Genomic DNA, 25,566 nt, shown 5'->3' on the forward strand with positions numbered 1-25,566 from the left:
AGATGGAGTGAAAAAGATTTTGTGTGATCGGGGCCTGAACATGCAGGAGGGTGAAAGGAGGGCAAGAAATAGAGTGAATTGGAGTCATGTGGTATACAGGGGTTGACGTGCTGTCAGTGGATTGAAGCAAGGCATGTGAAGCGTCTGGGGTAAACCATGGAAAGCTGTGTAGGTATGTATATTTGCGAGTGTGGACGTGTGTATGTACATGTGTATGGGGGGGGGCCATTTCTTTCGTCTGTTTCCTTGCGCTACCTCGCAAACGCGGGAGACAGCGACAAAGTATAAAAAAAAAAAAAAAAAAAAAAAAAAAAAAAAAAAAAATATAAAATATATATATATATATATATATATATAAAATATATATATAATATATTTTTTTTTTTCATACTATTCGCTATTTCCCGCGATAGCGAGGTAGCGTTAAGAACAGAGGACTGGGCCTTTGAGGGAATATCCTCACCTGGACCTCTCCTCTGTTCCTTCTTTTGGAAAAAAAAAAAAAACGAGAGGGGAGGATTTCCAGCCCCCCGCTCCCTTCCCTTTTAGTCGCCTTCTACGACACGCAGGGAATATGTGGGAAGTATTCTTTCTCCCCTATCCCCAGGGAATATATATATATATATATATATATATATATATATATATACATATATATATATATATATATATATATATATATTGATATGGGTAAAACTGAAACTAGATGGAGAGAGATGGGTGATTATTGGTGCCTATGCACCTGGTCATGAGAGGAAAGATAATGGGAGGCAAGTGTTTTGGGAGTAGCCGAGTGAGTGTGTTAGCAGTTCTGATGCACGGGACCCAGTTATGGTGATGGGGGATTTAAATGCAAAGGTAAGTAATGTGGCAGTTGAGGGTATAATTGGTGTACATGTGGTGTTCAGTGTTGTAAATGGAAATGGTGAAGAGCTTGTAGATTTGTGTGCTGAAAAAGGATAGGTGATTGGGAATACCTGTTTTAAAGAGAGACATACATAAGTATACTTATGTAAGTAAGCGAGATGGCCAGAGTGCATTATTGGATTACATGTTAATTGTTAAGCATGTGAAAGAGACTTTTGGATGTTAATGTGCTGAGAGGGGCAGCTGGAGGGATGTCTGATCTTTATCTTGTGGAGGCGAAGGTGAAGATTTCTAGAGGTTTTCAGCAAAGAAGAGAATGTTGAGGTGAATAGAGTGGTGAGAGTAAGTGAGCTTGGAAAGAACACTTGTGTGAGGAAGTACCAAGAGAGATTGAGTGCAAAATGGCAAAGGGTGAGAGCAAATGACGGAAAGGGAGTGGTGGAGGAATAGGATGTATTTAGGGAAGCAGTGATGGCTTGCACAAAAGATGCTTCTCGCATGAGAAAGGTGGGAGGGGGGCAGATTATAGAGGTGAGTGAGCAGTTGGATGAAGAAGTAAGACTGTTAGTGAAAGAGAAGAGAGAGATTTTTGGACAATTTCTGTAAGGAAGTAGTGCAAATGACTGGGAGATGTATAAAAGAAAGCAGTACTAGGTCAAGAGAAAGGTGCAAGAAGTGAAAATGAAAGCTTGGGTGAGAGGGTATCATTAAACTTTAGGAGATTAAAAAGATATTTCAGAAGGAGGTATATACAGTGTGCAAAACGAGAACAAGTGGAAACATCGGAAGGGGGCTAATGGGTATAGGTATAGGGTGTTTTGGTCGAATTGGTCTGTGAAATGAGAGGATCAAGGAGAATGGTTTGGTAAGCAGAGAGGAGATAGTTAAAGCTTTGCGGAAGAAAAAAGCCGGCAAGGTGACGGGTTTGGATGGTATTACAGTGGAATTTATCAAAAAAAGGAGGTGACTGTTGTTGATTGGTTGGTAAGGATATTCAATGTATGTATGGTTCATGGTGAAGTGCCTGATGATTGGCAGAATGCATGCTTAGTGCCATTGTACAAAGGCAAAAAGGATAAAGGTGAATGTTCAAATTACAGAGGTATAAGTTGGTTGAATATTCCTATGAAATTATATGGGAGGGTGTTGATTGAGAGGGTGATGGTATGTACAAAACATCAGATTGGGGAAGAGCAGTGTTATTTGGAAATGGTAGAGGATGTGTGGATTAGGTGTTTACTTTGAAGAATGTATGTGAGAAATACTTAGAAAAATAGATGGATTTGTATGTAGCATTTATGGATCTAGAGAAGGCATATGATAGGGATGACAGAGATGCTTTGTGGAAGGTATTAAGAGCATATGGTGTGGGAGGTAAGTTGCTAGAAGCGGTTAAAAGTTTTTACCAAGGATGTAAGGCCTGTGTACAAGCAGGAAGATGAAAATGATTGGTTTCCAGTAAATGTCAGTTTATGGCAGAGGTTTGTGATGTCTCCATGGTTGTTCATTTATAGATGGGGTGGTTAGGAACATGAATGCAAGTATGCAGTCTGTTGTGGATCAGAGGGCTTGGGAAGCGAGTCAGTTGTTGTTCACTGATGACATAACACTGGTGGCTGATTTGGGTGAGAAACTGTAGAAGTTGGTGACTGAGTTTGATAGCGTGTGTGAAAGCAGAAAGCTGCGAGTACATGTGAATAAGAGGAAGGTTATTAAATTCAGTATGGATGAGGGACAAGGTAATTTGGAGGTAAGTTTGAATGGAGAAAAACTTGAGGAAGTGAAGAGTTTTAGATATCTGGGAGTGGATTTAGCAGCAGATGGAACCATCTTAGTGGAATTGAGTCAGTGGGTGAGGAAGAGGGTGAAGGTTCTGGGAACGTTGAAGAATGTGTGGAAGGTGAGAGCATTATCTCGGAGAGCAAAAATTGGTATGTTTAAAGGAATAGCGGTCCCAAGAATGTTATATGGTTGTGAGGCATGGGCTACAAACAGGGTTGTGCGGAGGAGGTTGGATATGTTGGAGATGAAATGTTTGAGGACAATATGTGGTGTGAGGTGGTTTGATCAAGTAAACAATGAAAGGGTAAGAGAGGTGTGTGGTAATATAAAGAGTGTGGGAGAGAGAGCAGAAGAGTGTGTGTTGAAATGGTTTGGTCACATAGAGAGAATTAGTGAAGAAAGATTGACAAAGAGGATATACGTGTCAGAGGTAGAGGGAATGAGGAGAAGTGTGAGACCATTTGGAGGTGGAAGGATGGAGTGAAAAAGATTGTGAGTGATCGGGGCCTGATCATAGAGGAGGGTGAAAGAAGTGAAAGGAGTAGGGTAAATTGGAACGATGTGGTATACAAGGGTCAATGTGCTGTCAATGTATTGAACCAGGGCATGTGAGCATCCGGGGTATACCATGGAAAGTTTTGTGGGGCCTGGAGGTGGAAAGGGAACTGTGGTTTCGATGCATTATTCATGACAGGTAGAGACTGAGTATGAATGAATATGGCATTTTTGTCTTTTCCTAGCACTACTTTTGGGGATGCTATTTCATCTGTGGCAGGGAAGCGATGGGAATGGATGAAGGCAGTAAGTATGAATATGTACATGTGTATATATGTATATGTCTGTGTATGTATATGTGCGTGTGTGAACGTTTATGTATATACATGTGTATGTGGGTGGGTTGGGCCATTCTTTCATCTGTTTCCCTACACTACCTTGCTGGCGCAGGAGACGGCGATAGAGCATAATGAATAATACATTATGTATGTATATGTTGAAATGTTTAGGTATGTATATGTGCATATGTGAGCGTATGTATATACACGTGTATGTGGGTGGGAGCAATTCTTTTGTCTGTTTCCTTGCACTACCTCGCTAACTCGGGAGACAGCAATTATGTATAATGAATTAAATATATACATAATTTTTCTTTTTTATCATAGTCATTGTCTTCCGTGTTAGCGAGGTAGTGCAAGGAAACAGACGAAAGAATGGCCCAACTTACCCACATACATATGTATACACATGAATGCCCACACACGCACATATACATACCTATACATTTCAATGTATGCATACATATACATATACACATACTTGCTGCCTTCATCCATTCCCATCACCAACTAGCCACACCAGAAATGGCACCCCCTCCCCCTCGTGTGCGCGAAGAAGCACTAGGAAAAGACAACAAAGGCCCCATTCGTTCACACTCAGTCTCTAGCTGTCATGTGTGACACACTGAAACCATAGCTCCCTTTCCACATCCAGGCCCCACAAAACTTTCCATGGCTTACCACAGACACTTCACATGCCCTAGTTCAATCCGCTGACAGCATGTCGACCCCGGTATACCACATCATTCCAATTTACTCTATTACTTGCATGCCTTTCACTCTCCTTTATGTTCAGGCCCCGATCGCTCAAAATCTTTTTCATTCCATCTTTCCACCTCTAATCTGGTCTCTTCCTTGTTGCCTCCACCTCTGACACATATATCCTCTTCATCAATCATTCTTCTCTCATTCTCTCCATGTGACCAAACCATGTCAATACACCCTCTTCTGCTCTCTCAACCGCACTCTTTTTATTATAACACATTCCTCTTACCCTTCCATTACTTACTCAATCAAACCACCTCACACCACATATTGTCCTCAAACATTTCATTTCCAACACATCCACCCTCCTCCGCACAACCCTGTATATAGCCTATACCTTGCAACCATGTAACATAGTTGGAACCACTATTCCTTCAAACATACACATTTTTGCTCTCCAAGATAATGTTCTCACCTTCCACACATTCTTCAATGCCCCCAGAACCTTTGCCCCCTCCCCCACCCTGTGACTCACTTCCGCTTCCATAGTTCCATCTGCTGTTAAACCCACTCCCAGATATCTAAAACACTTCACTTCCTCCAGTTTTTCTCCATTCAAACTCACATCCCAACTGACTTGTCTATCAGCCCTAGTGTACCTAATAACCTTACTCTTATTCACATTTACTCTCAGCTTTCTTCTTTCACACACTTTCCCAAACTCAGTCACCAACTTCTGCAGTTTCTCACTCAAATCAGCCACCAGCGCTGTATCATCAACAAACAACAACCGATTCTTCCTACGCCCTCTCATCCACAACAGACTACATACTTACCCCTCACTTCAAAACTCTTGCATTCACCTCCTAACAACCCCAACCATAAACAGTTTAAAAAACCATGGGGACATCACACACCCCTTCCACAAACCAACATTCACTGGAACCAATCACTTCCCTCTCTTCCTACTCATACACATGCCTTACATCCTCAATAAAAACTTGTCATTGCTTCTAGCAGCTTATCTCTCACAACATATACTGTCAATACCTTCCACAAAGCATCTCTATCAACTCTATCATAAGCCTTCTCCAGATCCATAAATACTAAATAAGGGTCCATCTGTTTTTCTAAGTATTTCTCACATACATTCTTCAAAGCAAACACCTGATCCACACATCCTCTATCAATTCTAAAACCACAGTGCTCTTCCCCAAACTGATACTCTTTACATGCCTTTACCCTCTCAATCTGGCACAATACATGCATTCCACCAATCCTCAGGCACTTCACCATCAACTATACATAAATTGAATATCCTTATCAACCAGTCAACAACACAGTCACTCCCTCTTTTTATAAATTCACTGTAATACCATCCAAAATATACATCTATTCATTCATTTATTATACTTTGTCGCTGTCTCCCACGTTAGTGAGGTAGCACAAGGGAACAGACAAAAGAATGGCCCAACCCACCCACATACACATGTATATACATACAAGTCCACACATGCACATATACATACCTATACATTTCAACATATACATATATATACATAAACAGACATATGCATATATACACATATACATAATTCATACCTGCTGCCTTTATTCATTCCCACTGCCACCCCGCCACACATTAAATGACAACCACCCCTCCCCCAAACGCGTGCGAGGTAGCGCTGGGAAAAGACAACAAAGGCCACATTCGTTCACACAATCTCTAGCTGTCATGTATAATACACCGAAACCACAGCTCCCTTTCCACATCTAGGCCCCCCAAAACTTTACATAGTTTACCCCAGAAGCTTCACATGCCCTGGTTCAATCCACTGACAGCACGTTGACCCTGGTATACCACATCGTTCCAATTCACTCTATTCCTTGCATGACTTTCACCTTCCTGCATGTTTAGGCCCCAATTGCTCAATATCTTTTTCACTCCATCTTTCCACCTCCAATTTGGTCTCCTGCTTCTCATTCCTCCACCTCTGACACATACATTCTCTTTGTCAATCGTTCCTCACTCATTCTCTCCATGTGACCAAACCATTTCAATACACCCTCTCCTGCTCTCTCTACCACACTCTTTCTATTAACAAACATCTCTCTTACTCTTTCATTACTTACTTGATCAAACCACCTCACACCACATATTGTCCTCAAACATCTCATTTCGAACACATCTACCCTCTCCGCTCAAATCTATCTATAGCCCTCGCCTCGCAACCATATAACATTGTTGGAACCACTATTCCTTCAAACATACCCATTTTTGCTCTCCGAGATAATGTTCTCGACTTCCACACATTTTTCAACACTCCCAGAACTTTCGCCCCTCCCCCACCCTGTGAGTCACTTCTGCTTCCATGGTTTCATCCGCTGCCAAATCCACTCCCAGATATCTAAAACACTTCACCTCCAGTTGTTTTCCATTCAAACTTACCTCCCAACTGACTTGTCCCTCAACCCTACTGTGCCTAATAGCCTTGTTCTTATTCACATTTACTCTCAGCTTTCTTCTTTAACATACTTTACCAAACTCAGTCACCAGCTTCTGCAGTTTCTCACATGAATCAGCCACCAGCGCTGTATCATCAGCGAACAACAACTGACTCACTTCCCAAGCTCTCTCATCCCCAACAGACTTCATACTTGCCCCTCTTTCCAAAACTCTTGAATTCACCTCCCTAACAACCCCATCCATAAACACATTAAACAACCATGGAGACATCACACACCCCTGCCGCAAACCTACATTCACTGAGAACCAATCACTTTCCTCTCTTCCTACATGTACACATGCCTTACATCCTCGATAAAAACTTTTCACTGCTTCTAACAACTTGCCTCCCACACCATATATTCTTAATACCTTCCACAGAGCATCTCTATCAACTCTATCATATGCCTTCTCCAGATCCATAAATGCTACATACAAATACATTTGTTTTTCTATTTCGCACATACATTCTTCAAAGCAAACATCTGATCCACACATCCTCTACCACTTCTGAAACCACACTGCCCTTCCCTAATCTGATGTTCTGTACAGGCCTTCACCCCCTCAATCAATACCCTCCAATATATTTTCCCAGGAATACCCAACAAACTTATACCTCTGTAATTTGAGCACTCACCTTTATCCCCTTTGCCTTTGTACAGTGGCACTAAGCATGCATTCCGCCAATCCTTAGGCACTTCACCACGAGCCATGCATATACTGAATATCCTCACTAATCAGTCGACACAGTCACCCCCTTTTTCAATAAATTCCACTGCAATACCATTCAAACCCACCGTCTTGCCAGCTTTCATCTTCTGCAAAGCTTTCACTACCTCTTCTCTGTTTACCAAATCATTCTCTCTGACCCTCTCACTTCGCACACTACCTCGACCCAAACACCCTATATCAGCCACTCTATCATCTAACACATTCAACAAACCTTCAAAATACTCACTTCTCTTTCTCACAGCACCACCACTTGTTATTACCTCCCCATTAGCCCCCTTCACCGATGTTCCCATTTGTTCTCTTATAGACTTTATCTACCTTATTCCAAAACATCTTTTTATTCTCCCTAAAATTTAATGATACTCTCTCACCCCAACTCTCAATTTCCCTTATGTCCTTTGCCCTCACCTTCTTCCATTCTGCACTCAGTCTCTCCTGGTACTTCCTCACATGTTTCCTTCCCAAGCTCACTTACTCTCACCACTCTCTTCACCCCAACATTTTCTCTTCTTTTCTGAGAACCTCTACAAACCTTCACCTTTGTCTCCACAAGATAATGATCTGACATCCCTTCAGTTACACCTCTCAGTACATTAACATCCAAAAGTTTCTCTTTCACACGTCTAACAATTAACATCTAATCCATTAACACTCTCTGGCCATCTCTCCTACTTACATACGTATACTTATGTATATCTCTCTTTTTAAACCAGGTATTCCCAATCACCAGTCCTTTTTCAGCACATAAATCTACAACCTCTTCACCATTTCCATTTACAACACTGAACACCCCATGTACACCAATCATTCCCTCAACTGCCACATTACTGACCTTTGCAGTCAAATCACCCATCACTATAACCTGGTCTCATGCATCAAAACTGCTAAAACACTCACTCAGCTGCTCCCAAAATACTTGCCTCTCATGATCTTTCTTCTCATGCCCAGGTGCATATGCACCAATAATCACCCATCTCTTTCCATCCACTTTCAGTTTTACCCATATCAATCTAGAGTTTACTTTCTTACACTTTATCACATACTCCCACAACTCCTGTTTCAGGAGTACTGCTACTCCTTCCTTTGCTCTTGTCCTCTCACCAACCCCTGACTACTCCAAAAACACTCCCAAATCACTATTCCCCTTTACCCTTGAGGTTCGTTTCACTCAGAGCCAAAACATCCAGGTTCCTTTCCTCAAACATAACACCAATCTCTCCTTTTTTCTCATCTTGGTTACATCCACACATATTCAGATTACCCAATCCGAGCCTTCGAGGAGGCTGAGCACTCCCCGCGTGACTCCTTCTTCTGTTTCCCCTTTTATAAAGTGTGTGTGTGTATGTGCGTGTGGATGGGCCCTTCTTTGTCTGTTTCCTGGGGCTACCTCACTGATGCACAAAAGAATAATTAAGTATTATGAATTAATTAATATTTAGCCTAACTTTGAAGGCATCAGTGAAACTGAGCTTATTAAGTAAATGGAGTTCTGCAACAAGGAGATCATACACAATTGAAAATGATCCCATAAAAGGTTTCATGTAAAAGTATGAATGAAAAGGCGTAGTGAGCCCCAAGTTGTGATATGAATAATTCAATTAAAGTATGATGGACTGCATGGGTGAAAAGGTGAAAGATTGATATAGCAAGATAATGCAGGTTAATTGGAGAGAAATACGTGGGACTTTGTTACAACAATTGATAAATTAACGTAAAGAAATGAGGGGTGATCTTGGTGTATCTATAATATGCAATGGTTACCCTGAAGTATAAATCAAAGTACTTCTTTTGACTGAATAGTTGTATGAAACTTAAAACATACATAATATACAATATTCTTAAAATATTTAGTGTAATAAATTTATTTTCATAACTTTCTCAAGGTAAATTATGCAGTATTCTAGCTGTATCTTTCCAGTCAAATAATATACTTACACTTCTTGTTGCACAGCTGATAACATTTGTCACAGAGTCCATTTTGAAGAAGTCTTTGTGAACAGCCAGAGGTTGTGATTGTTACCAATTTGTTGCCAATTAACCAGGTTGCACTCTGACCTCTTGAAACCAGCATATCTGCCACAGAGTCTCTGAAGTGTTTAGTTACCATTACATACTTCTGATCTCAACAATGCTACATAGCAATTAAATTCAATAAAAATATATCACACCAACATCAATCCTTCGGTAACTTATCAAATATCCACACAGACCTTTATTACTGATGATAAAATAGGTGCTCAGGTAATTACTAAGAACTGTGTCCTGCACAAACACAGCTTTAAAACCAATCTTGCTGTCACTTATAATTGTAATTAATACATAACTAATTCTGAAATGTTGAGCTATTTCTGCCTGCAAAGAAGGTCAATGAGCAAGAAATAGCATAACACTGCAATTCCATTTTTAACCTGTGAAAAATACCCTCATCTATTCCTAAGAATAGGATCTTGTATATACCACTGCTCATCATTATTTTCTCTTGAGGAAAAAGACTTTTGTGGGATGCAAGTGAAATAAGTGCATTCACGAATCCAAATGAGAGTTTGATATAAGCCTTGTTTCTTAAGAGGTGCCTATGGCAGGAAGTTATCTGTGAAAGATTTGTGCAAGGGTTTGTTCAAGGACAGATGTTGGAAATACTCACAGGTTATTCTAGAGTTTTCCCTCAATTATCTTCGAAGGAAGCAAAGCTGGTTAATTTCCCTTGTTTACTGACAGAATCCTTTGAGGAAGAAAGTGTGCTATAACATGTCAATATCTATAATTCAATTTGTGTTTATCAGTGTAGCTGTGTTCCATACAACAAACTAAAATCTAAGAGGAATATATCTCTGATCAGGTATAAATAATGGGTAAGGCTAATGTTAGATACAGCTATCTATTCATTATCATTATACTTTGTCGCTGTCTCCCGCGTTAGTGAGGTAGCAAAAGGAAACAGATGAAAGAATGGCACAACCCACCCACATACACATGTATATACATACACGTCTACACACGCACATATACATACCTATACATTTCAATATTTGCACATATGTACATACACAGACATATACATATATAAACATGTACATAATTCATACTTGCTGCCTTTATTCATTCCCGTTGCCATCCCGCCACACATGAAATAACCCCCCCCCGCACGTGCACGAGGTAGTGCTAGGAAAACACAGCAAGGGCCATATTTGTTCACACTCAGTCTCTAGCAGTCATGTATAATGCACCAAAACCATAGCTCCCTTTCCACATAAAGGCCCCACAAAACTTTCCATGGTTTATCACAGACGCTTCACATGCCCTGGTTCAATCCATTGACAGCACGTCCATGCCGGTATATCACATCGTTCCAACTCACTCTATTCCTTGCATGCCTTTCACTCTCCTGCATGTTCAGGCCCTGATCGCTCAAAATCTTTCTCACTCCATCCTACCATCTCCAATTTGGTCTCCCACTTCTCCTCGTTCCCTCTACCTCGGACACATATATCTTCTTGGTCAATATTTCCTCACTCATTCTCTCCATGTGACCAAACCATTTCAATACACCCTCTTCTGCTCTCTCAACCACACTCTTATTACCACCACACATCTCTCTTACCCTTTCATTTCTTACTTAACCAAACCACCTCACTCCACATATTTTCCCCAAACATCTCATTTCCAACACATCCACCTTCTCCACACATCACTATCTATAACCCACGCCTCGCAACCATATAACATTGTTGGAACCACTATTCCTTCAAACATACCCATTTTTGCTTTCAGAGATAATGTTCTCGCCATCCACACATTCTTCAACGCTCCCAGAAACTTTGCCCCCTCCCCCACCCTGTGACTCACTTCTGCTTCCATGGTTCCATCCACTGCTGAATCTACTCCTAGATATCTAAAACACTTCACTTCCTCCAGTTTTTCTCCATTCAAACTTACCTCTCAATTGACTTGTCCCTCAACCCTACTGTACCTAATAACCTTGCTCTTATTCACATTTACCCTCAGCTTTCTTCTTTCACACACTACCAAACTCAGTCACAAGCCTCTGCAGTCTCTCAGCCAAATCAGCCACCCGTGCTGTATCATTAGCGAACAACAACTGACTCACTTCCCAAGCCCTCTCATCCACAACAGTCTGCATACTTACCCCTTTCTCCAAATCTCTTGCATGCATCTCCCCATCAACCTTGTCCATAAACAAATTAAACAACCATGGAGACATCACACACACCTGCCGCAAAACAACATTCACTGGGAACCAATCACTTTCCTCTCTTCCTATTCATACACATGCCTTCCATCCTTGATAAAAAACTTTCCACTGCATCTAGCAGCTTGCCTCCCATACCATATACTCTTAATACCTTCCACAGAGCATCTCTATCAACTCTATCATATGCCTTCTCCAGGTCCTTAAATGCTACATACTAATCCATTAGTTTTTCTAAGTATTTCTCACATACATTCTTCAAAGCAAACACCTGTTCCACATATCATCTACCACTTCTGAAACCACACTGCTTTTTCCCAAATCTGATGCTATGTACATGCCTTTACCCTCTCAATCAATACCCTCCCGTATAATTTCCCAGGAATACTCAAAAAAAACTAATACCTCTGTAATTTAAACACTCACCTTTATCCCCTTTGCCTTTATACAATGGCACTATGCATGCATTTCGCCAATCCTCAGGCACTTCATCATGAGCCATAAATACACTGAATATCCTTACCAACCAGTCAACAACACAGTCACACCCTTTTTTAATAAATTCCACAGCAATACCATCCAAACCTGCCACCTTGCCAGGTTTCATCTTCTGCACACCTTTCAGTACCTCTCCTCTTGTTTACCAAACCGTTTTCCCTGATACTCTTACTTCAAACACCACCTCAACCAAGACACCCTAGATCTGCCACTCTATCATCGAACACATTCAACAAACCTTCAAAATACTCACTTCATCTCCTTCTCACATTGCCACTACTAGTTATCACCTCCCCATTGGCCCCTTCACAGATGTTCCCATTTGTTCTCTTGTCTTATGCACTTTATTTACCTCCTTTTAAAACATCATCTTATTCTCCCGAAAAATTTAATGATACTCTCTCACCCCAACTCTCTTTTGCCCTCTTTTCAACCTCTTGCACTTTTCTCCTGACTTCCTCCCAATTTCTTTTATACATCTCCAAGACATTCACACTAATACCCTGCAAAAATCGTCCTGGTACTTCCTCACACAAGTCTCCTTCCCAAGCTCACTTACTCTCACCACTCTCGTCACCCCAACGTTTTCTCTTCTTTTCTGAAAACCTCTACAAATCCTCATCTTCGCCCCTACAAGATAATGAACAGACAACCCTCCACTTGCACCTCTCAGCACATTGACATCCAAAACTCTCTTTCATGCGCTAATCAATTAACACGTAATCCAATAACACTCTCTTGCCATCTCTCCTACTTACATAATTATACTTATGTATACCCCTCTTTTTAAACCAGGTATTCTCAATCACCACTCCTTTTTCAGCAAATAAATCTACAAGCTCTTCACCCTTTCCATTTACAACATTGAACACCCCATGTATACCAATTACTACCTTAACTGCCACATTACTCACCTTTGCATTCAAATCACCCATCACTATAACCTGGTCTCATGCATCAAAACCACTAACACACTCATTCAGCTGCTCCCAAAACACTTGCCTCTCATGATCTTTCTTCTCATGCCCAGGGGCATATGCACCAATAATCACCCATCTTTCTCATTCAACTTTCAGTTTTACCCATATCAATCTAGAGTATACTTTCTTACACTCTATCACATACTCCCACCAATCCTGGGGATAGGGGAGAAAGAATACTTCCCACGCATTCCTCACGTGTTGTAGAAGGCGACTAAAGGGGACGGGAGCAGGGAGCTGGAAACCCTCCCCTCCTTGTACTTTAACTTTCTAAAAGGGGAAACAGAAGAAAGAGTTCGCAGGGAGTGCTCATCCTCCTCGAAGGCTCAGATTGGGGTGTCTAAATGTGTGTGGATGTAACCAAGATGAGAAAAAAGGAGAGATAGGTAGTATGTTTGAGGAAAGGAACCTGGATGTTTCGGCTCAGAGTGAAACAAAGCTCAAGGGTAAAGGGGAAGAGTGGTTTGAGAATGTCTTGCGAGTAGTCATGGGTTAATGACAGGACAAGAGCAAGGGAAGGAGTAGCACTACTCCTGAAACAGGAGTGGTGGGAGTATGTGATAGAGTGTAAGAAAGTAAACTCTAGATTGATATGGGTAAAACTGAAAGTTGATGGAGAGAGATGGGTGATTATTGATGCATATACACCTGGGCATAAGAAGAAAGATCATGAGAGGCAAGTGTTTTGGGAGCAGCTGAATGAGTGTGTTAGTGGTTTTGATGCACAAGACCAGGTTATAGTGATGGGTGATTTGAATGCAAAGGTGAGCAATGTGGCAGTTCAGGGAATAACTGTTGTACATGGGGTGTTCAGTGTTGTAAATGGAAATGGCGAAGAGCTTATAGATTTATGTGCTGAAAAAGGACTGGTGATTGGGAATACCTTGTTTAAAAAGAGAGATATACATAAGTATACATATGTAAGTAGGAGAGATGGCCAGAGAGCGTGATTGGATTATGTGTTAATTGATAGGCGCGCGAAAGAGAGACTTTTGGATGTTTATGTGCTGAGAGGTGCAACTGGAGGGTATCTGATCATTATCTTGTGGAGGAGAAGGGGAGGATTTGTAAAGGTTTTCAGAAAAAGAGAGACAATGTTGGGGTGAAGAGAGTGGTGAGAGAAAGTGAGCTTGGGAAGGAGACTTGCGTGAGGAAGTACCAGGAGAGAATGAGTACAAAATGGAAAAAGGTGAGAACAAAGTAGGTAAGGGGAGTGGGGGAGGAATGAGATGTATTTAGGGAATCAGTGATGGCTTGAGCAAAAGATGCTTGTGGCATGAGAAGCGTGGGAGGTGGGCAGATTAGAAAGGGTGGTGAGTGGTAGGATGAAGAAGTAAGATTATTAGTGAAAGAGAAGAGAGAGGCATTTGGACGATTTTTGCAGGGAAAAAATGCAAATGAGCGGGAGATGTATAAAAGAAAGAGACAGGAGGTCAAGCGAAAGGTGCAAGAGGTGAAAAAGAGGGCAAATGAGAGTTGGGGTGAGAGAGTATCATTAAATTTTAGCGAGAATAAAAAGATGTTTTGGAAGGAGGTAAATAAAGTGAGTAAGACAAGGGAGCAAATGGGAACTTCAGTGAAGGGGGCTAATGGGGAGGTGATAAGTAGTGGTGATGTGAGAGGGACATGGAGTAAGTATTTTGAAGGTGTGTTAAATGTGTTTGATGATAGGGTGGCAGATATAGGGTGTTCTGGTTGAGGTGGTGTGCAAAATGAGAGGGTTAGGGAAAATGATTTGGTAAACAGAGAAGAGGTAGTAAAAGCTTTGCGGAAGATGAAAGCTGGCAAGGCAGCGGGTTTGGATGGTATTGCAGTGGAATTTATTAAAAAGGAGGTGACTGTATTGTTGACTGGTTGGTAAGGTTATTTAATGTATGTATCATTCATGGTGAGGTGCCTGAGGATTGGCAGAATGCTTCCATAGTGCCATTGTACAAAGGCAAAGGGGACAAAGGTGAGTGCGCAAATTACAAAGGTATAAGTTTGTTAGGTATTCCTGGGGAATTATATGGAAGGGTATTGATTGAGAGGGTGAAGGCATGTACAGAGCATCAGATTGGGGTAGAGCAGTGTGGTTTCAGAAGTGGTAGAGAATGTGTGTGGATCAGGTGTTTGCTTTGAAAAATGTATGCGAGAAATACTTAGAAAAGCAAATGGATTTGTATGTAGCATTCATGGATCTGGAGAAGGCATATGATGGAGTTCATAGAGATGCTCTGTGGAAGGTATTAAGAATATATGGTGTGTGGGGCAAGGTATTAGAAGCAGTGAAAAGTTTTTATCAAGGATGTAAGGCATGTGTATGTGTATGAAGAGAGGAAAGTGATTGGTTCTCAGTGAATGTAGGTTTGTGGCATGTGTGTGTGATGTCTCCATGGTTGTTTAATTTGTTGATGGATGGGGTTGTTAGGAAGGTGAATGCAAGAGTTTTGGAAAGAGGGGCAAGCATGCAGTCTGTTGTGGATGAGAGAGCTAGGGAAGTGAGTCAGTTGTTGATCGCTGATGATACAGTGCTGGTGGCTGATTCAGGTGAGAAACTGCACAAGCTGGTGACTGAGTTTGGTAAAGTGTGTGAAAGAAGAAAGCTGAGAGTAAATGTGAATAAGAGTAAGGTTATTAGGTACAGTAGGGTTAAGGAACAAGTCAATTGGGAGATACGTTTGAATGGAGAAAAACTGGAGGAAGTAAAGTGTTTTAGATATCTGGGAGTGGATTTGGTAGTGGATGGAACCATGAAAGCGAAGTGAATAATAGGGTGGGGGAGGGGGTGAAAGTTCTGGGAGCATTTAGGAATATGTGGAAGTCGAGAACATTATCTCGAAAAGCAATAATGGGTATGTTTGAAGGAACAGTGGTTCCAACAATGTTGTATGATTGCGAGGCATGGGCTATGGATAGAGTTGTGCGCAGGAGGATGGAGGTGCTGGAAATGAGATGTTTGAGGACAATATGTGGTGTGAGGTGGTATGATCGATTAAGTAATAATAGGGTAAGAGATATGTGTGGTTATAAAAAGAGTGTGGTTGAGAGTGCAGAAGAGGGTGTTTTGAAATGATTTGGTCACATGGAGAGAATGAGTGAGGAAAGATTAACCAAGGGGATATATGTGTCAGAGGTGGCGGGAACGAGGAAAAGTGGGAGACCAAGTCAGAGGTGGAAAGATGGGGTGAATAAGATTTTGAGGGATCGGGGCCTGAACATGCAGGAGGGTGAAAGGCGTGCAAGGAATAGAGTGAATTGGAATGATGCAGTATACAGGGGTCGACGTACTGACAATGGATTGAACCAAGGCATGTGAAGCGTCTGGGGTAAACCATGGAAAGTTGTGTGGGGCCTGGATGTGGAAAGGGAGCTGTGGTTTCGGTGCATCATTACATGACAGCTAGAGACTGAGTGTGAACGAATGGGGCCTTTGTTGTCTTTTCTTAGCACTACCTCGAGCACATGAGAGGGGGAGGGGGTTGTTATTTCATGTGTGGCGGGGTGGCGATGTGAATGAATAAAGGTAGATGGTATGAATTATGTACATGTGTATATATGTATATGTCTGTGTGTGTATATATATATGTATACGTTGAGATGTATAGGTATGTATATTTGCATGTGTGGACGTGTATGTACATACATGTGGATGTGGGTGGGTTGGGCCTTTCTTTCGTCTGTTTCCTTGTGCTACCTCGCTTACGTGGGACACAGCGACAAAGGAAAATAAATAAATAAATAAATACATATAGTGAAGGGCGCAAATGGGGAGGTGATAACAAGTAGTGGTGATGTGAGAAGGAGATGGAGTGAGTATTTTGAAGGTTTGTTGAATGTGTTTGATGATAGAGTGGCAGATATAAGGTGTTTTGGTCGAGGTGGTGTGCAAAGTGAGAGGGTTAGGGAAAATGATTTGGTAAACAGAGAAGAGGTAGTAAAAGCTTTGTGGAAGATGAAAGCCGGCAAGGCAGCAGGTTTGGATGGTATTGCAGTGGAATTTATTGAAAAAAGGGTGACTGTATTGTTGACTGGTTGGTAAGATTATTTAATGTATGTATGACTCATGGTGAGGTGCCTGAGGATTGGCGGAATGCATGCATAGTGCCACTGTACAAAGGCAAAGGGGATAAGAGTGAGTGCTCAAATTACAGAGATATAAGTTTGTTGAGTATTCCTGGTAAATTATATGGGAGGGTATTGATTGAGAGGGTGAAGGAATGTACAGAGCATCAGATTGGGGAAGAGCAGTGTGGTTTCAGAAGTTTGGATCAGGTGTTTGCTTTCAAGAATGTATGTGAGAAATACTTAGAAAAGCAAATGGATTTGTATATAGCATGTATGGATCTGGAGAAGGCATATGATAGAGTTGATAGAGATTCTCTGTGGAAGGTATTAAGAATATATGGTGTGGGAGGCAAGTCGTTAGAAGCAGTGAAAAGTTTTTATCGAGGATGTAAGGCATGTGTACGTGTAGGAAGAGAGGAAAGTGATTGGTTCTCAGTGAATGCAGGTTTGCGGCAGGGGTGTGTGATGTCTCCATGGTTGTTTAATTTGTTTATGGATGGGGTTGTTAGGGAGGTGAATGCAAGAGTTTTGGAAAGAGGGGCAAGTATGAAGTCTGTTGTGGATGAGAGAGCTTGGGAAGCGAGTCAGTTGTTGTTCGCTGATGATACAGCGCTGGTGGCTGATTCATGAGAGATACTGCAGAAGCTGGTGACTGAGTTTGGTAAAGTGTGTGAAAGAAGAAAGTTAAGAGTAAATGTGAATAAGAGCAAGGTTATTAGGTAAAGTAGGGTTGAGGGTCAAGTCAATTGGGAGGTAAGTTTGAATGGAGAAAAACTGGAGGAAGTAGTGTTTTAGATATCTGGGAGTGGATCTGGCAGCGGATGGAACCATGGAAGCGGAAGTGAATCATAGGGTGGGGGAGGGGGTGAGAATCTTGGGAGCCTTGAAGAATGTGTGGAAGTCGAGAATATTATCTCGGAAAGCAAAAATGGGTATGTTTGAAGGAATAGTGGTTCCAACAATGTTGTATGGTTGCGAGGCGTGGGCTATGGATAGAGTTGTGCGCAGGAGGGTGGATGTGCTGGAAATGAGATGTTTGAGGACAATGTGTGGTGTGAGGTGGTTTGATCAAGTAAGTAATGTAAAGGTAAGAGAGATGTGTGGAAATAAAAAGAGCTTGGTTGAGAGAGCAGAAGAGGGTGTTTTGAAATGGTTTGGGCACATGGAGAGAATGAGTGTGGAAAGATTGACCAAGAGGATATATGTGTTGGAGGTGGAGGAAACGAGGAGAAGTGAGAGACCAAATTGGAGGTGGAAAGATGGAGTGAAAAAGATTTTGTGTGATCGGGGCCTGAAAATGCAGGAGGGTGAAAGGAGGGCAAGGAATAGAGTGAATTGGATCGATGTGGTATACCGGGGTTGACGTGCTGTCAGTGGATTGAATCAGGGCATGTGAAGCGTATGGGGTAAACCATGGAAAGTTGTGTGGGGCCTGGATGTGGAAAGGGAGCTGTGGTTTCGGGCATTATTGCATGACAGCTAGAGACTGAGTGTGAACGAATGGGGCCTTTGTTGTCTTTTCCTAGTGCTACCTCGCACACATGAGGGGGGAGGGGGATGGTATTCCATGTGTGGCGAGGTGGCGATGGGAATGAATAAAGGCAGACAGTGTGAATTGTGTGCATGTGTATATATGTATGTGTGTGTATATATATGTGTAAATTGAGATGTATAGGTATGTATATTTGCGTGTGTGGACGTGTATGTATATACATTGTGTATGGGGGTGGGTTGGGCCATTTCTTTCATCTGTTTCCTTGTGCTACCTCGCAAACTCGTGAGACAGCGACAAAGCAAAATATATATATATATATATATATATATATATATATATATATATATATATATATATATATATATATATATATATATATATATATATATAAATATTTCGCAGCATTGAAGGCTCAGATTGGGGTGTAGACTAAATGTGTGTGGATGTAACCAAGATGAGAAAAAAGGAGAGATAGGTAACATGTTTGAGGAAAAGGAACCTGGATGTTTTGGCTCTGAGTGAAATGAAGCTCAAGGGTAAAGGGGAAGAGTGGTTTGAGAATGTCTTGGGAGTAAAGTCAGGGGTTAGTGAGAGTACAAGAGCAAGGGAAGGAGTGGCACTACTCCTGAAACAGGAGTTGTGGGAGTATGTGATAGTGTACGAAAGTAAATTCTAGATTGATATGGGTAAAACTGAAAGTTGATGGAGAGAGATGGGTGATTATTGGTGCATAGGCACCTGGGCATGAGAAGAAAGATCATGAGAGGCAAGTGTTTTGGGAGCAGCTGAATGAGTGTGTTAGTGGTTTTGATGCACAAGACCAGGTTATAGTGATGAGTGATTTCAATGCAAAGGTGAGTTATGTGGCAGTTGAGGGGATAATTGGTATACATGGGGTGTTCAGTGTTGTAAATGGAAATAGTGAAGAGCTTGTAGATTTATGTGCTGAAAAAGGACTGGTGATTGGGAATACCTGTTTTAAAAAGTGAGATATACATAAGTATACACATGTAAGTAGGAGAGATGGCCAAAGAGCATTATTGGATTATGTGTTAAATGATATGCGCGCGAAAGAGAGACTTTTGGATGTTAATGTGCTGAGAGGTGCAACTGGAGGGATGTTTGATCATTAACTTGTGGAGGCAGAGGTGAAGATTTGTAGGGGTTTTCAAAAAAGAGGAGACAATGTTGGGGTGAAGAGAGTGGCGAGAGCAAGTGAGCTTGGGAAGGAGACTTGTGTGAGAATGTACCAGGAGAGACTGAGTACAGAATGGAAAAAGGTGAGAACAAAGGAGGAAAGGGGAGTGGGGGAGGAATGGGATGTATTTAGGGAAGCAGTGATGGATTGCGCAAAAGATGCTTGTGGCATGAGAAGCGTTGGAGGTGGGTTGATTAGAAAGGGTAGTGAGTGGTGGGATGAAGAAGTAAGATTATTAGTGAAAGAGAAGAGAGAGGCATTTGGACGATTTTTGCAAGGAAAAAATGTAAATGAGTGGGAGATATATAAAAGAAAGAGGCAGGAGGTCAAGAGAAAGGTGCAAGAGGTGAAAAAGAAGGCAAATGAGAGTTGGGGTGAGAGAATATCATTAAATTTTAGGGAGAATAAAAAGATGTTCTGGAAGGAGGTAAATAAAGTGCTAAAGACAAGGGAGCAAATGGGAACTTCAGTGAAGGGGGCTAATGGGGAGGTGATAACAAGTAGTGGTGATGTGAGAAGGAGATGGAGTGAGTACTTTGAAGGTTTGTTGAATGTGTTTGATGATAGAGTGGCAGATATAGGGTGTTTAGGTTGAGGTGGTGTGCAAAGTGAGAGGGTTAGGGAAAATGCTTTGGTAAACAGAGAAGAGGTAGTAAAAGCTTTGCAGAAGATGAAAGCCGGCAAGGCAGCAAGTTTGGATGGTATTACAGTGGAATTTATTAAAAAATGGGGTGACTATTGTTGACTGGTTGGTAAGGTTATTTAATGTATGTATGATTCATGGTGAGGTGCCTGAGGATTGGCGGAATGCGTGCATAGTGCCATTGTACAAAGTCAAAGGGGATAAGAGTGAGTGCTCAAATTACAGAGGTATAAGTTTGTTGAGTATTCCTGGTAAATTATATGGGAGGGTATTGATTGAGAGGGTGAAGGCATGTACAGAGCATCAGATTGGGGAGGAGCAGTGTGGTTTCAAAAGTGGATCTGTGGATCAGGTGTTTGTTTTGAAGAATGTATGTGAGAAATATTTAGAAAAGCAAATGGATTTGTACGTAGCATTTATGGATCTGGAGAAGGCATATGACAGAGTTGATAGAGATGCTCTGTGGAAGGTATTGAGAATATATGGTGTGGGAGGTAAGTTGTTAGAAGCAGTGAAAAGTTTTTATCAAGGATGTAAGGCATGTGTACGTGTAGGAAGAGAGGAAAGTGATTGGTTCTCAGTGAATGTAGGTTTGTGGCAAGAATGTGTGATGTTTCCATGGTTTGTTTAATTTGCTTATGGATGGGGTTGTTAGGGAGGTGAATGCAAGAGTTTTGGAAAGAGGGGCAAATATGCAGTCTGTTGTGGATGAGAGAGTTTGGGAAGTGAGTCAGTTGTTGTTTGCTGATGATACAGCGCTGGTGGCTGATTCATGTGAGAAGCGGCAGAAGCTGGTGACTGAGTTTGGTAAAGTGTGTGAAAGAAGAAAGTTGAGAGTAAATGTGAATTAGAGCAAGGTTATTAGGTACAGTAGGGGTGAGGGTCAAGTCAATTGGGAGGTAAGTTTGAATGGAGAAAAACTGGAGGAAGTAAAGTGTTTTAGATATCTGGGAGTGGATCTGGCAGCGGATGGAACCATGGAAGCGGAAGTGAATCATAGGGTGGGGAAGGGTGCGAAAATCCTGGGAGCCTTGAGGAATGTGTGGAAGTCGAGAATATTATCTCGGAAAGCAAAAATGGGTATGTTTGAAGGAATAGTGGTTCCAACAATGTTGTATGGCTGCGAGGCGTGGGCTATGGATAGAGTTGTGCGCAGGAGGGTGGATATGCTGGAAATGAGATGTTTGAGGACAATGTGTGGTGTGAGGTGGTTTGATCGAGTAAGTAATGTAAGGGTAAGAGAGATGTGCGGAAATAAAAAGAGCTTGGTTGAGAGAGCAGAAGAGGGTGTTTTGAAATGGTTTGGGCACATGGAGAGAATGAGTGTGGAAAGATTGACCAAGAGGATATATGTGTTGGAGGTGGAGGGAACGAGGAGAAGTGGGAGACCACATTGGAGGTGGAAGGATGGAGTGAAAAAGATTCTGAGTATCATTTTCATTATATGAATTAGTCAAGAACCTCCAGAATAATATCAACACCATGCTTTGTTTCTGTAGGTGAATAAAGCTAATACTTGTATTCAGACTTAGTATGATGTGGGTGGTAACAAGGAAGGAAATAGTGAAGCATGCTTTGTGCAACATATCATGCATTAGTATGGCACAAAGTGGTACTACAACCAGTTATTTCCATCTCAGTAGTATGTTTGGAGAGACTAGATGACAGGAAGGATGAGTAAGAAAAGCAAGCATGGATTATAAGGTAAAAGCAATGTCCTTTTCATTTAATAACAACTATATTGAATTATATACCATACACTATTGCTGTAGTAATAATGTTCAATCCAAATCTTTTTCATTTTTCTTCACTCAAAATGAAATGTGTTGATGAAACTGAGAAGGATAATAAGTTGCACTAAAACAGAGAAGACTGACAGGGAATCACTTGCATGGCTGGCCAATAGACTGACATACAAATCCTCATGACCCTTGTCAAATGATGCCATTCGCATGTCACAATATTTTTCAAAAGAATGAACAAGGTAATTCTGTATGCATTATAATATCACAAACTCAGTATGCAGTATGTAAGTGAAAATAGCAACAAATTTCATGTAAAGTTACATAAAACAGTTAAAAAAGTAATATGTATCTAACCATGATAAGCATGGTTATATACCACAATGTACTAGATGACCATGCATTACTTACAAAGGCTGCAAACAAAAACCCTTGTCTGCCTCCCACATATATTCTTGAAGGCAATCTTAAACTTACATTTCAATACTATGTCATCTCTCCTCTGGTCTTGAATTCCATATCAGGTGTCTGAGCATGGAATTAGCAATGTTTCTGAAGAATTACAGGCAACAGTCTGGGTCCACAAGGTCTAGATTTCCTGAACAGGGTGAGGCACTGATGAGGTTTTACATAAAGCAAGCTCGACTTTCATCTGGTTCCAGCAGTTTTCAGCTGGGTTAAGCTCTGACAAGTTCCCAGGATACTCCAGCAGGGGAATATATTTTTGACAGCCAATTCACCCCCTTTCTAGCCTTTTGATAGGGGGTATTATCCCATACCCATGAACCTCATATAATGGAACCAAATTGTCTTTTATCACCTTAATGTACTACTCGCCATTCACTGTATTTCTAAGTATGTAGAACAACTCTCTCCCATCCATTGCACCAATAAGCAACCCAAGGTTATCACAATAAGGGCCAATTCACACAATACAGTTCGTTTCTGTACATCAATATTGCTCTGTGATCTGGGATAAGGTCTCAACAGAGAAGTTTTCAAGGGGAAAGCTTCATCCTGACAATGACGTATGGTGCAGTGCAAGACAAGTCAGGTGGCTGTGCTGGGGAGGATATATTGAGAACGCGTTTTTCCAATTGCTCACCGAGCTTTGAATGAGAGGAGACACCCCATTACTATTCATACCACATGACCAAATATCAACTACTACAAATTTGTAATTTGCATTCACAAGTGCAAGCAAAACAACATGCTTGCCATCTATGACCCCTACACAGTTTGGAAAATTCCATGAATCCCAAAACTCTGCAGCCATACTCTTCCACATCTCCTCAGCAGCCTTAGGCATAACCTCAGATTTAATGTCTCGATAAAAGATGCAAAGTCTTCCTTTGTCTAAGCAATGAACAGTATAATAACCAAGGCAATAGCTGAATGCTATGGTTCTAAAGCTATTGCCAGGAGAGAGAGAGAGAGAGAGAGAGAGAGAGAGAGAGAGAGAGAGACAGAGACAGAGACAGAGACAGAGACAGAGAGAGAGAGAGAGAGAGAGAGAGAGAGAGAGAGAGAGAGAGAGAGAGAGAGAGAGAGAGAGAGAGAGAGAGAGAGAGAGAGAGAGAGAGAGAGAGAGAGAGAGAGAGAGAGAGAGAGAGAGAGAGAGAGAGAGAGAGAGAGAGAGAGAGAGAGAGAGAGAGAGAGAGAGAGAGAGAGAGAGAGAGAGAGAGAGAGAGAGAGAGAGAGAGAGAGAGAGAGAGAGAGAGAGAGAGAGAGAGAGAGAGAGAGAGAGAGAGAGAGAGAGAGAGAGAGAGAGAGAGAGAGAGAGAGAGAGAGAGAGAGAGAGAGAGAGAGAGAGAGAGAGAGAGAGAGAGAGAGAGAGAGAGAGATTCAATCATGTTTTTCACCAGTGTATAGTGAACACTTCAGAGTAACATTTTGCAGAAATTTTAAGTGCATATCGATTGCATGAAATTCTATATAGCATGAAAATACTGAATAGTCTCATCATTTTCAGGCTATAAATGAAAACTTAAGTTGGACCGCACCTCACCTAAGTACTGGAGATATTTAAAAAGATGTACTATTATGAGTGGGCAGGAAGCAGTCAATGTACCAAAATGAAGATATGCAGATGAAATTTCTTTTGTTAGGCCTTGCCTACATGAGAGGGAAACTGTGAATAACCTTGAAGATGGTAAAGAAGGATCAGAGAACATGGAAGAAGCAGATGATGTACAGAGTCTGATAGAAAAGGAACAATGTGAAATTGATCCAAAACAAAAATGTCACAATTTGAATTCATCAAAGGGTGGTATCAAAAAGAAAACCACAATTAGACCTTCATCTAGTAAGCACATAAACCCTCCTGAAACAGCTTCACAAGTTATGATGAAATATTTAGTGGAAGGTAACAGTCAGAAAGAAGAAAAGCCAATGGATCTGACTGACACTTTTTTCTAAAGTATGGCTGCAACAGTAAAGGCATTTTCATCCTATCATAAAAATCTATGCAAAACACAGGTGCTTTTCAATCATTTCTCATTTAGAAATGAAGCAAATTCTTGAACAAGTGCCATTCACCTCAGAAACACATACAACTTCTCAAATGCTAGCTCCATCACCAACACACTTTATCAACTCCTAGCAAGGATACTCAGTACTTCATGGTATCAAGTAAGTTCTACTTATTTATATATCACGTACTTAGCTTCTAGTATGAATGATTATCAACAATGAGAAATCAGAAAAAAAATCCTCTAACATGAAAAGTTCTGGATATATTCACTTCTTACTCAGCTTCCAGTATGTCTAACAAACATTATTTAATGTACAGTCATTCGAAAAAAGTAATCTTTTTCATCACAAAAATTAAACAAGTCCTGGCCATATTCTTATTTAATGTCTAGTATTCAGTAGATGAATAATATTATTTGGTAAAGTGATGACAACAGTGCAGTCATTGTTTTGTTTTATCATGAACAGCTCTAGCTATATCTATCTTGTTTTCAGCTTCTAATAGCTAATCAGTATTATACTACACCAAGTTATTACAAAATAAATAGCAAGCCTATTTCTGTTAAGGAAATACAGTTCTATCTGTATTTCTAATTCAGTTTAATTATTTTCTCAGAAACTAAGTTCTAAGAATACTCTTTAGTGTCAACAGTTTTAAACTACTAAAAAAGGTAAACATTATATTTCTGTACCAATTCGTGTAATAAAATGTTCCACAGACAACACACCATGTTTGGTACTAACCTCAAGCAAACACCCAATCTCTCCCTCAGTGAAACAGCCATTCGAAGAAAAGTATTGGTCTTGAGCAAGCACCCTTCTATCTTCTGAGGCCAAACTGAAATTCTGTCATTCT

The 25,566-nt window shown here is 41.1% G+C and overlaps 1 protein-coding gene across 8 annotated transcripts in view; it reads right to left on the bottom strand.

Moving 5' to 3' along the window:
• LOC139753730 (tuberin-like) overlaps positions 1 to 25,566 on the bottom strand; it is a 582,506-nt gene that overhangs the window by 178,690 nt on the left and 378,250 nt on the right. For all 8 annotated transcript variants that reach the window (XM_071670514.1, XM_071670517.1, XM_071670516.1 and 5 more), the window contains one exon: positions 9,361 to 9,512. In XM_071670514.1, the coding sequence (XP_071526615.1) occupies positions 9,361 to 9,512 (152 nt within the window). The remainder of the gene's footprint in view (positions 1 to 9,360; positions 9,513 to 25,566) is intronic.

This window comes from Panulirus ornatus, chromosome 15 (genome assembly GCF_036320965.1).
Source record: "Panulirus ornatus isolate Po-2019 chromosome 15, ASM3632096v1, whole genome shotgun sequence".
Classification (NCBI taxonomy): Eukaryota; Metazoa; Arthropoda; class Malacostraca; order Decapoda; family Palinuridae; genus Panulirus; species Panulirus ornatus.